Source organism: Carlito syrichta, unplaced genomic scaffold (genome assembly GCF_000164805.1).
Source record: "Carlito syrichta isolate Samal-C Ts95f unplaced genomic scaffold, Tarsius_syrichta-2.0.1 Scaffold307345, whole genome shotgun sequence".
NCBI lineage: Eukaryota > Metazoa > Chordata > Mammalia > Primates > Tarsiidae > Carlito > Carlito syrichta.
This window is the reverse complement of record NW_007251441.1, coordinates 186,361-197,763: the sequence shown is the minus strand read 5'-3', so window position 1 is coordinate 197,763 and position 11,403 is coordinate 186,361. Positions and strand designations below refer to the sequence as shown.

The window sequence follows — 11,403 nt, the reverse complement described above, 5'->3', positions numbered from 1 at the left end:
AATGAAATTTTGTCCATTGTAGCTCTTTACCAACTGGACATTCATCACAACTCTCTCGATGTCATTTTGATGTCATGAGGATGTAGTTGTCAGCATTGCTGCCCAAGCACACTGGACAGTTCCCAGAATTGCTCTAATGATTCTGGAGAGTTCTTTAGATAAAGATCTATTCTGCATTGGTCAGCTGTTGTTGACCATATCATAGCAGGTGATATTTCCATTGTGCTTAATGTATAACTGTCCCTTTCTGTCTCTGGAGAGTTCCTTTTAAGAGCTTTGATGATCAGTGCAGAAGAGGAAAATACTACCTCATTCTGAGTCTTTCCATTCTGACCCTTCAGCTTCACTAGAATCCAGATGTTTCCAGTCACTGATTGCCTTGGCACCATCAATGTCACCAACAGCTTTTGCGAAGAAAGACCCAGGGGACTGGTTTGCAAGTCTGCGGAGATGTAGTATCCACTTCTCCATCAGCAAACAGGAGATGCACCACTTTGACTTCCTTGAGGTTGAACTTAGCTGTCATCATAGAGATGTTGGTGTCAGAACCTGGATACTGGACCACCGAAGAAAGTTATACCTTTGTCTCCTCCAGCCAAAAGCTGAAAGTTAGACTTACTGTAAACTAAAAAGTCAATGAAATCTTTATTACAGAGTGCATCCTGGGGTACTGGAAATAGCATGAACTAAAAATTAGAAACCCTGGATCCCATCTGGTTGCTTTATTACATATTGATCACTAAGTCTCGAAGCCTATTCCTTAAATTTTCTGAGCTTCAGTTTGCTCATCTATCAAATAGAGATGACAATACTGACCCTAACTATTTTATAGGATCTTCTGGAAGACAAAAACGAGATACTGGGTAAGAGATTCATCTGATAAATTATACTGCGTTATATAAGGTGACATTATTGATCATAAAATAACATCAAAACAATAATAATAATTCTGGAAAAGAATGGGCTTATAATGTGAAAGTTCTAATTGTCTGAATCTATACAGCTTTATTGCTGTGTATATCATAACATATTAGCTTCCTGTTCATTAGAGTAAGAAAATCTGCTAATTCCTTTTATTTATTTACTTAATACTTTTAGCAGAGTGTAACTATTAATGTCTTGTATTAGCGTTGTACATGTGTTAAAATTGATGAGTCAATATTGATATATTATTATTCACTAAAGTTCATAGTTTATATTAGGGTTCATTCTGTGTTGTACATGCTATGGTTTTGACATATGTGTAATGACATGTTTCCACCATTACAGTATTCTACAGAGTAGTTTTACTGCCCTCAAAATACCCTATGCCATACCTGTTTATTCCTCCCTTCTTTCTCCTTGAATCCCTGGCAACCACCGATCTTTTTACTCTTTTTCATAATTTTGTCTTTTCCAGAATGTCGTACAGTTGGAATCATACACTATAACCTTTCAGATTAGCTTCTTTCATTTAGTTATATGAACTTAAATTTCCTCCATCTTTTTGTGCCTTGATAGGTCACTTCTTTTTATCTCTAAATAATATTTCGTTGTCTGGATGCACCACATTTTGTATATCTGTTTACCTACTGAAGAACATCGTGGTTGCTTCTAAGTTTTAGCAGTTATAAATAAACCTGAATGAACATCTGTGTGCAGGTTTTTGTTGAGCATAAGTTTTCAACTCATTTGGTGAAATACCAAGGAGTGTGATTTCTGGATCATATGGTAAAAGTATACTTTGTTTTGTAAGGTACTGCCAAACTGTCTTCTAAAATGGCTGTACATTTTGCATTCCCACCAATAATGAACGAAAGTTCCTATTACTTCACAACCTCACCAACATTTGATGTCGATATTTTAAATTTTGGTTATTCTAATAAGTGTGTAGATATATTTTATTTTTGTTTTAATTTGTAATTCCCTAACAAATGATGCTGATCATCTTTTCATATGCTTACTTCCCATCTGTATATCTTCTTTGGTGATATGCCTGTTCAGATCCTTTCCCCATTTTTGGGGTTGAGTTTTTTTCCCTACTGTTGAATTTTAAGAGTTCTTTGTATATTTTGGATAATACCAGTCCTTTATCTGATATGTTTTTTACAAAGATTTTGTTTTAGTCTGTGGCTTTGCATCTTCCTAATATTTATTTATAAATATTTAAGCTTAACACCACAGTCCAATTATTTTCAAGTACTAATGACATCTAGGTTTATGGTTGTTTAAAAGGTTGAATAATCCAAATGCTCCGTTTCTATTTATCATTGACTCCATTTGTGGTTGGTTGCATTTGTAGAATGGATCAAGTCATCAAGCCCAACACGGGCTCAACCTCAAACCTCACGTTCTTAACCGGGATCATCGCAGCTATCATCTGAGAGTCAGCTTGTGGCCTGTCCAAGTTGGCTGGGTCTGGTCGAGCTGATTGGAGCGGCCGACATTTTTGCTGACTGGAGTCATGCTATCTTTGCCAGTTTGCTGGAATAGACACAGACACCGATTGGGTCATGCTGAAGACATTCCTGTCTTGTGAAGCAAGTCTGTTTGTATTTTAGGTTTGCCAGGACTAATGAATTAAAACATTTGGACTCTCCACAACTTGCTGTTTATCAATGCCTCTGACAGGAGGAGGGTTTTCTTTTGCTCTTGCTTTTTCTAGAAGCATGACAACATCCTGGCTGTGGGAGAGGCAAGGAAAGGAGAGAGGGGTTGTAGAAGGAAGCGGAACGGGGAGGTCCCGTGGGACATTGGGGTCTGGGGCAGAGCAGGTAGCAGCGTGCCGCCCCAACAGCTGTTTCTGCTCCTCAGATTGTCAGTGGCTGCTATGCAGCAGGTGCAGCCTGGTCTCTTACTAAGTCTTTACTCCACAAAGGCAACGACTGGCCAAGGCAGTGGCTGGCCCTGAGTTACACAAGTGCAGACACTCAACTAAGTGAGGTAAGCCAACAGGTGTGAAAACTGAACTGAACGCTCCGGGAACCAGAAACTTAACCAAAGCTCTCTTACAGCCTGCAGCTGAGGGAAGGAAGCAGTGGCCCGTTTCCCCAGGCGGTGTGATGAAAAGGCAAGTTGGTGTAGGGGCTTTTGTGGTTGATGTTATGTGGAACTCAAAATCCACCCAACGTCGCCACCATCCTTTTGGAAACAGACAGATGTTCTCCGTTGCGTGGAAGGGAGGAACTCTAATTAGCTGTGTTTATCAGTATTATTTCCTGTGGCTGGGGAAGCATACCAGAAATCTATTTACAAAATTCTGGAGGCAAATTTCTACTCCTTATGTTTTATTTCTTGGTGCAGAAACGTATTGAGAGAGTTAGCAAAAAGAAGAATGCCGCTTTCCATCCTTAGATGTTATGCTAATGTGGTTTGGAGATTTCACAATGTCTAACAGTAAAACTTTTCCTTTTAGTTAAAACATTAAGGGAATTTTAATTGTTTATTCTGTTAAATTCTAGTCAATCCGTGCTATTTTCCAGGAACAAGTGGCTAACAAAAAGCTTGATTCTAAGCAGATGAGACTAAACAGAAGTGTGTCAGCGTTAAGATAAAACAAATCCTGAATCAAGTGATAACATATTACCCTTTTCTTAATTTAAGTGTTTCATGTTATTATTTCTCTCTAACATAGAATTACATGATGTGAATAGTGGAGAGCTTTGTGGTTCATTACTATTTGCAGTATTACATGAGTGAGCCAAATATGACTCTAATTGAGTGATAAACTGTTGCTGGGTTTTCTCCAAAGCTACACTAGGTGTTTGATAGAAACCTCCTGTTTTTCCATATATTGGGTAAGATGATTCCATATGTATGTATAAATATACACACATATATATATGCATTGACTTTGGCTCCATAAATAATTTTACAAACAAAATTTAGTGCTTTGGACACTATTTTTAGATAGAGAAAAGTTATGGGAAAGAGTCAGAAACCTCACTCTGAGAAAACGTCCTTCTAAAGCAGTTCCCAGAATCTCCCTAAGGATGGCTAAAGAGATTATTTATATTTTTGCCATTTGTAGAGGCATTTCCCTTGAAATATCATTCAGGTTTTTTGGTTTCCTGTTTACATCAGAAGAAAAGTTGGCAGGACTAAAAATAATAAAGGCAAATATATGTATTTAAATAGCAAAGATATCATGTATTTATAACAATATCTTTTTCTAATCCCCGTGGAAAATCAAATGATTAAATATCTTAGTTGAAATGTATTTGGGCTAAATTCTCTTATTATAACACAAAAATATCCACTTGTTTTTGCCCATTCTATCTTATCTATAGAATGTTTTCCATTAATTCTTAGTTTATTAATTAAATAATAATTGAACAGATGGGGTAAAACCTCAATAGGATGTTTGTGAGTTTTGTCTTTTGCTTGATGTGTAATCTTAGATATGTTTGTTAGATTTACCAATAGTTAATCAGATATTTAAAACACATAATTTTCATAATAAAATGGGGGAAAAAGTAGCCTTTGGTATTTCTTAAATGATTCCACGATAATCATTCTTTACCACTCTCAGATTAATAATTCAGATTCAATTTAGGCTTTTGAGCATGAAAGTCTAGTGTAATCTGAAACCGCCTGATGCCCTATTAAGACTATATCTCTTTTTATCCCCCTTAATTAAAAATAAAACACTATATATGACATTAAAGGGCCAGGATTGAATTGGTCAGTGTGAAAGGATACTGAAAGAGTGAGGCAGGTAGAGATCTTTGCCGTATTTCATTCATTCTAGATGTATATTGCAAAAGCAACTTTTTCATAAGCCGGAAAATAATTTTAAATGAGGCAGGTAGATACTTTTGATGTAGCAAAAGGGCGCTCAGAACTAGATGTGTCTTTAAAATAAGGAAGACAATGCTTACTAACTTTTGCCTCTAATTTCCAAGGGCCTCTGAGTGTTCAGAGGGACGATGCTGCATAAAGTGACAATGGTCTTTCTTGTCCTCACAGCTGGAAGACCCAGGAGAAAACCGAGGCTCAGGTGCCCACATGATCAGCACAGCCAGGGTACCTGCAGACAAGCCTGTACGCATAGCCTTTAGCCTCAATGATGCCTCAGGTACACTCTGCTCTGGGAGAAAGGGCTGCCTCCCTCATGCCTCATCTTTCCAGCATCTTTTCTAATTCCACACCTCTGTGGAAAAATTTAAAATGATATATTTGCATGACTTGATGATGAGGAGTGTAATATTTCATCGTGCATTGTTAGATGGTGGCTTCCGGAAATGCCTCTGGTGATGATTTCCCCACCTTGAACCCTCTGGTGGTTTTAGCTCATTTTTTCTCCCCCTCCCACCTCATTTTACCTTTCTTTTAGAATAAAATTCATTGAGCTAAAACAGTTTCTAATGATAGCAAATTGCTGCTGTTAAAACATGAGGAAACATTTATTAAGGGCTGGCAGTTGGTCAGATAACATAAAAATATCGCTGTCTTGGTTCCAGCAACATTTGCTGAAGCCTAAGTTTGAAATGCTGGTTCCTCATTTGTGCTCCTACACTTCCGGCTAAATCAACAGACTCCAGCAAGAGTGATGAATGGGACAGGTGAGGAGGAGCTTCTCTAAATAGTAATGTCTGAGGTGAGGCTGCCATACTTAGAGCCCTTCGTCATGGATCCCCTTGGTGACCTCTTAACACACATATTGAATTGCACCACCTTTAAACAAAGGACCTCAAGTGCTGAGAGGTCACAGTGGTGAGGAAAGGAAGGCTTGGCTCTCTTCCACTGGCCTTGGTCATCGCTCTTCGTTTAATGTCATCTGTTAAAATCACATGCCCAAAGAACATTACCATTTAAACCTTGGGTCTTTTGAGGTCTCTCTCTGTCTCTCTCTCTCTCTCTCCCTCTCCCTCTCTCCCTCTCTCCCTACAAGGCCCATGTAAGGGTGACGCTTTAAAAAGTAATGATTTAAAAGGGACAGGATCATTCCAAAATAATGCAAAGTAAAGTGCTGGGCTCTGTGGAATCTGATGTTACACAACCAGTGCGGGCTTGGTATTAGCATGCCAGGTGATTATATAGGTGACACATCTACCTTGGAGTTTTCCAGATCATGTAACACCTGAAATGGAGGATGCATATAATAATAGAAGGAGGTGAAGCCTTGACTCTTCATGATCTATTTTTCCAGCCCTCTTCCTGTGACCTGCTGTTGTACTCTGCTTCTACTCAGGGTCATTCTGAAAGTCAGTACTGAGGAGAAATCCTCCCATCAGGCAAATAAATCCACCCTGACATAGATATGACAACTGCCATTAATTGTACTTCTCTAACATTTTGGGAATTCACCTATATTATTTCTGATCCTTCAAACAACCATGCAACTAGGTCTTAGTATTTTAAAAAAATTTTTTTTTATTAATCAATATTTTTTATTATGGTTTTGTGGGGTACAGTTAAGGGTTAGGTGTACAATTACGTTTCATTCAAGCACCCTGTTGATAAGAGGTGTTTCCCCATCCCCAGACAGATATTTGCTACTGTTAATCCCATCCCCCTCCCCCCCCGTAGTTTCCCAGTACCGTCAGTCATTTTCTTATAGTATTACATTGAATGTTCAAGGTCCATTATATGAGTGAGAACATGTGATACTCGGATCTTTGTTTCTGTGAGAGGTCACTCAGTATTATAGACTCTAGTTCCATCCAGGTTGCTGCGAAATTCATGATTTTGTTCTTTTTTATGGCTGCATAGTATTCCATCGTGTATATGTACCACATTTTTTTAATCCAGTCCTCTTTTGATGGGCAGCATGGTTGTTTCCAGGTTCTTGCTATTGTGAACAACACTGCGATAAACATACATGTGCAGGTATCTTTTTTATAGAGTGATTTGAGTTCTTTAGGGTGTATTCCCAGTAGGGGGATTGCGGGGTCATATAGAAGGTCGATTTTTAGAGCTTTTAGGAATCGCCACACTGCTTTCCACAGAGGTTGCACCAGTTTACACTCCCACCAACAGTGTAGAAGTGTTCCCTTTTCACCACACCCTCTCCAGCATCTGTATTTTCTATGTACAGAAACAGAGATTGAGGCCCATAGACTGCACTGTTGGGAAGTAAAGGAGTTATGATCTGAACTCAGGATCCTAGTCTTGGAAGTCCAAGCTTTCTCCATTATCCCATGCTGCTTCTCTAAAAGGAAAAATGAAGGCCCCTCCTGTTTCTATGCATTTCATAAATGCCAGATTTCAAAGACGACTCAGTACTTCTCTTACTTGTCTTGAGTGGTTAGTTCTCAGCACACACATGCAAACCCAAAATCCAGAAAGAAAAACGATGTATAATTTTCTTTTTGCTCATGAGCAGAACAAATCCTGTTACAATCAATAGCCTTACAAAGTAAAATTTCAGTACATAAAGCTCGTTTATCCCTAGCAGTATTATTACATTATAATTTTGGACCAAATGTACGGTTGCCTTGTCAACATTTTAACAGAATTTATGTACAGAAAGAGCCATGGAGAGGTGAATCTTCATCTTTGGGCTGCATGTATAGACTCTTTCTTGAAGTATAAGATGTACAACTTATAATTAATTTGTCATCATCCTTTGAACTCTTTTGGTCCCTGACTGGGTACTCACGCGTGTTTTTCATTTATCAGTTTAGGTTGATTTGTTCCAGTCTCTTTCTCCACTCTTGTGAATGTCTTGAGAATGCCCACTTTTGAAATTCATGGTTTTAAATAGGTAGCTTCGAAAAGGGGTTATAATTTACTTGAAATAATTTCTATCCTCTAACCCCACACAAAGTTTTTTTCTGAAGGCTTCTGAAAAATCCATCAATATTAATTTTTAATCTTATGATCAATGTGTCTCCATCTTTAGAAAGAGTACCTAACTGGAGAATCTAAGGCAGGAATTGGGGTTCAGTGTTTCTCAACCTTGCCTGAGTAAAATAATCACCTGAGAGCACCCATCAAAAACATATGTTCCAAGGCCCCACTCCCATATACATATTTTGATTCAGGCTACCCATTACTGTTTTAAGAAGAAAAAGAAAACCTCTCCTGTGTTTTATGCAGATCACAGATGCAAAATTTTAAGGAATCAGAGCCCAGGACTCTGTATTTCTGTACATGAGGCTGTGAGTGCACAAAAAGATGCTTTGCAGATATTTAAGGACACTCCCTCTGAATTCTTGAATAAGGAGCATGTGGAGTGTCTCATAGAACAACACTTGCCATCAAGCAAGCTGTGCATGCCTTTTGAATTCCAGTGCGTGTGGCCTGTAGACTACATATTTAGGGGAAAAAGAGGGAAAATATTCTAGACATTCATAGTAAACTATGAAACTAAGGTGGACTTTTGGAGAGCAATTCCATATTGCTGATGAATAAGCAGAATCTGTGAGAAAAGGAGTTATCTTTGCCTGTGAATGTTGACCTGTTCATTTCTGATGAGCCTGGTCTAGTGCTCATTTTTTTCCCAGTCATTTTAGAACTTCATATTCCTGAGATGATTTAGTGTAGAGGTTAAGGACATAGGGCTTTGGAGTCAGAGAGGTATGATTTCTAGACCCATCTCCATCACTCTTTGAATGATCTTGGATGAGTTTAATCAGCCTTGTGGAAATTCAGTTTCCTGTAAGATGTATCTAGCAGTCACTCGCAAGGTGAAATAAGCATGATGTGACACCTTATAGGTAAAATATTTAGCAAAGTGCTTGATGCAAAATAAGTACTCAATTTACTCCTGTAATTATGATCATTGATTGTGGAGTATTAATGCATATGTAAACCACTAAGCAGTGGTGTGTGTCACCTATATCTAACAGTTCTACTTGACATCAAGGTAGATTTTACAGTATAACTGACCTACTATTATTTAAGGACTAGTTATCCAGTTAGTAGATTGTGGGAATCTTCCTTCTGAAATAAGTCTTCCTTAGCTGAATTTATTTGATTTCTGTGCTTCCAGTACTCTGCCAAAAGTGGTGGAATGGACAAAAGGGGAGAACAGCATGATTCCTCCCTTGGGCTTTATGAGGCAAAGAGGAAAAGTGCCATTCCAGGTACCAAAAAAGGGGATACCTATTTTTTAACAGTTTTCTTTGTTTTCCCTTCAAATAGAAAACATGAGCAAAACCTAAGAGTTAAGGAAAATGTGGTATTTTAATAAAATACTGAAACTCTAGTTGATTGGAACAGAGGTCTGAACTGTGGAATAGTAACATGCTGTCTGAGCCCTGCTTTGAGCCAGGGATTGTGTTGGAGGCTTACATAGACAGCAGTAGACTAGAGTGACCAAGTTAACCTTAAATAAAAGTTCAACAACAGAGTTTGGACTTGATCAGAAGCAACAAACTGCCAAAAGTCCTTAAGCAAGAAAATAATATAAAAATGGTAAAAAATTTGGTGGAATAGTCTGGAATGTAGAAAAGATGAGAGAATGGAGGCTTTTTATGAGGGTACAGAGACAAAAGAATAAGATCCTAGATTAGAGAAACAAATGTGATAACTGAAATCAGAGTACAAAGCAAAGGAAGGGTTGAAGGGACTTGGTGACAGACTGCTCTGGTAGATGGGGAGCTAGTCATTGCTCCCTATCTACCAGGGAGCAATGATAGCAGAATTTGTCATAAGATTTTAAACAGACCATGCACTGTACAGGGGCTTAAATAAAGGAAGCAAGATTTTGCGGGAAAAAAAAATACCCCTTTGAAATACAATTACCATTTCTAGCCTATCATTAGAGCCCCTCATTAGGTAATACTTAGTTGTAATTCTCAGAGGCAGTAATGTTGTCTTTAATAAGCTAATGATATGATCATTATTACTGGGAATTTCAAATTTCTTAAACTGGGACTTTAAGGAATTAGTTTCTTTAATAGAAAATGTGAAGAAGAGAAATATGAATCCCATCTCTTGGGTTATTATAGCATAACTGGCCCTTCTCTAGTTGGAGAGAATTTAGAATTGGACAGACATTAGGATTTCATGTTAATTACTTGAGAATTTTCTTCATCTTCAGCTGAGCTAAAATCTGGTACACCCTCATGTAAATTTAGACCTTGACTTTGGAATTCTCTCTTTACTTAAAAGTTTTGTTTAGAAAGAGCCAAGGATACTGGTATCAACTCAAGCTGGTAGCTTTTAACATTTTGTTTTTAAAAATTCTTTCAAGCTGTTAGAATTTTTCATATCTGGACATGAATTAATCGTATGACATGAAGTTTAAAAAAAATCCAGGACCCAGTCCACTGGTGTCTCTTTTTAATAATACCATTTTCTCCTCAAATATCAGGGTGTTTTGTTTGGCAGTGGAAATTACGTAGATTAGTTGAAATAGTCATTCTTGAATCTAATTTAACAGCCGAGTATTGTGTGAATGTCTTTTTGAGTACACATGTAAAACTGGCTCTCAGTGAAATTGTGATGAAGGTGAGGTGTTTCTTGTCATTGCCAACTTCCTTCAACTTTTTCTACGTTTGGTGTTATTTCCTCCATCTTCCACAAAGCCCAAAGATTTCTGGTAATCGCTTCTCTCCACACTCTTAATCTTTGTTCTCTGGAAAGACTCTGGAAAACCTCATCCACACTCTCCAGGTTTCATTGTTGTTGTTTTAACATATCTACAAGGGATTCAGTAGGGAGTCATGGGATAAAATTCCCACTGGGATTTTAGACACATGGCAACTTGCTAAGGATGGCTAACAGGGGCTAAGGTAGACACTTTGAACTCTTTCAAGTCACCTTCTGTTCCAACCTGAGCCTATCTTTAAAGTTGCAGTGACAACATTCCGTGGAAAACCTGTCAAGGACAGGGTGGGAGATGAGTGTCTCCTATATTTACATTTTTGATAGAGCACAGAGTTGAGAACCATTGTAGAGATTTAATTATCACATACTTATAAAATCAATAATATAGTATCTATAACCACTTTGAGTTTATTATTCTGCTGTCAGATGAAGATTCTTTGGGACACAATGGGATCTATTGGCTGAAATCTATTGCTAAAGGCTGTAAAGCAAGACCAGAAAGGAAGTGAATGTTTATTGAGTAACTATGTGCTTTTACTTGTATCATCTCATCAATTTAAGAGTGATGGCAACCCCATAGGAAAGGATTATTCTGCCTTTCTTAATAGATGCGGAAATTTTGCTAAGGAAGGTGAATGACTTGCCGCAAATCAAACAGTTAATATGAGGATTCCAAAGCCAGTACGAGGATTTCAAAACCAGGTCTTCAGGGCTACTTTTACTTCATTTAGAAGCAGAGTTTGAAGGATCCTGACAACCAATAGCTTCCCAGTGGCCATTGGAGATGATGGAGGAAAGTTCCTTCTGGGATGTTGTGGTAGGAAAGAAGAAAAAAAGGGGTAAACTTTATTTTATTTTATTTTTTTTATTTATTTTTTTGAGTTGGAGTCTCACTCTGTCACCCAGACTGGAGTGCAGTGGCCG

At 38.0% G+C, this 11,403-nt stretch overlaps 1 protein-coding gene across 2 annotated transcripts in view; it reads left to right on the top strand.

Annotated features, from left to right (window-relative positions):
- Positions 1-2,649: 2,649 nt before the first annotated feature.
- The window catches only part of MAP3K7CL (MAP3K7 C-terminal like), a 43,976-nt gene continuing 35,222 nt past the window's right edge, over positions 2,650-11,403 (top strand). The window contains exons 1-3 of one of the 2 annotated variants that reach the window (XM_021715753.1): positions 2,650-2,674; positions 2,794-2,922; positions 4,948-5,056. In XM_021715753.1, coding sequence (XP_021571428.1) covers positions 4,987-5,056 — 70 coding nt within the window. In that variant the 5' untranslated portion in view covers positions 2,650-2,674; positions 2,794-2,922; positions 4,948-4,986. Of the gene's footprint in view, positions 2,675-2,793; positions 2,923-2,965; positions 3,050-4,947; positions 5,057-11,403 lie in introns of those variants that run through there. The other variant, XM_008064460.1, reaches the window with a different exon arrangement.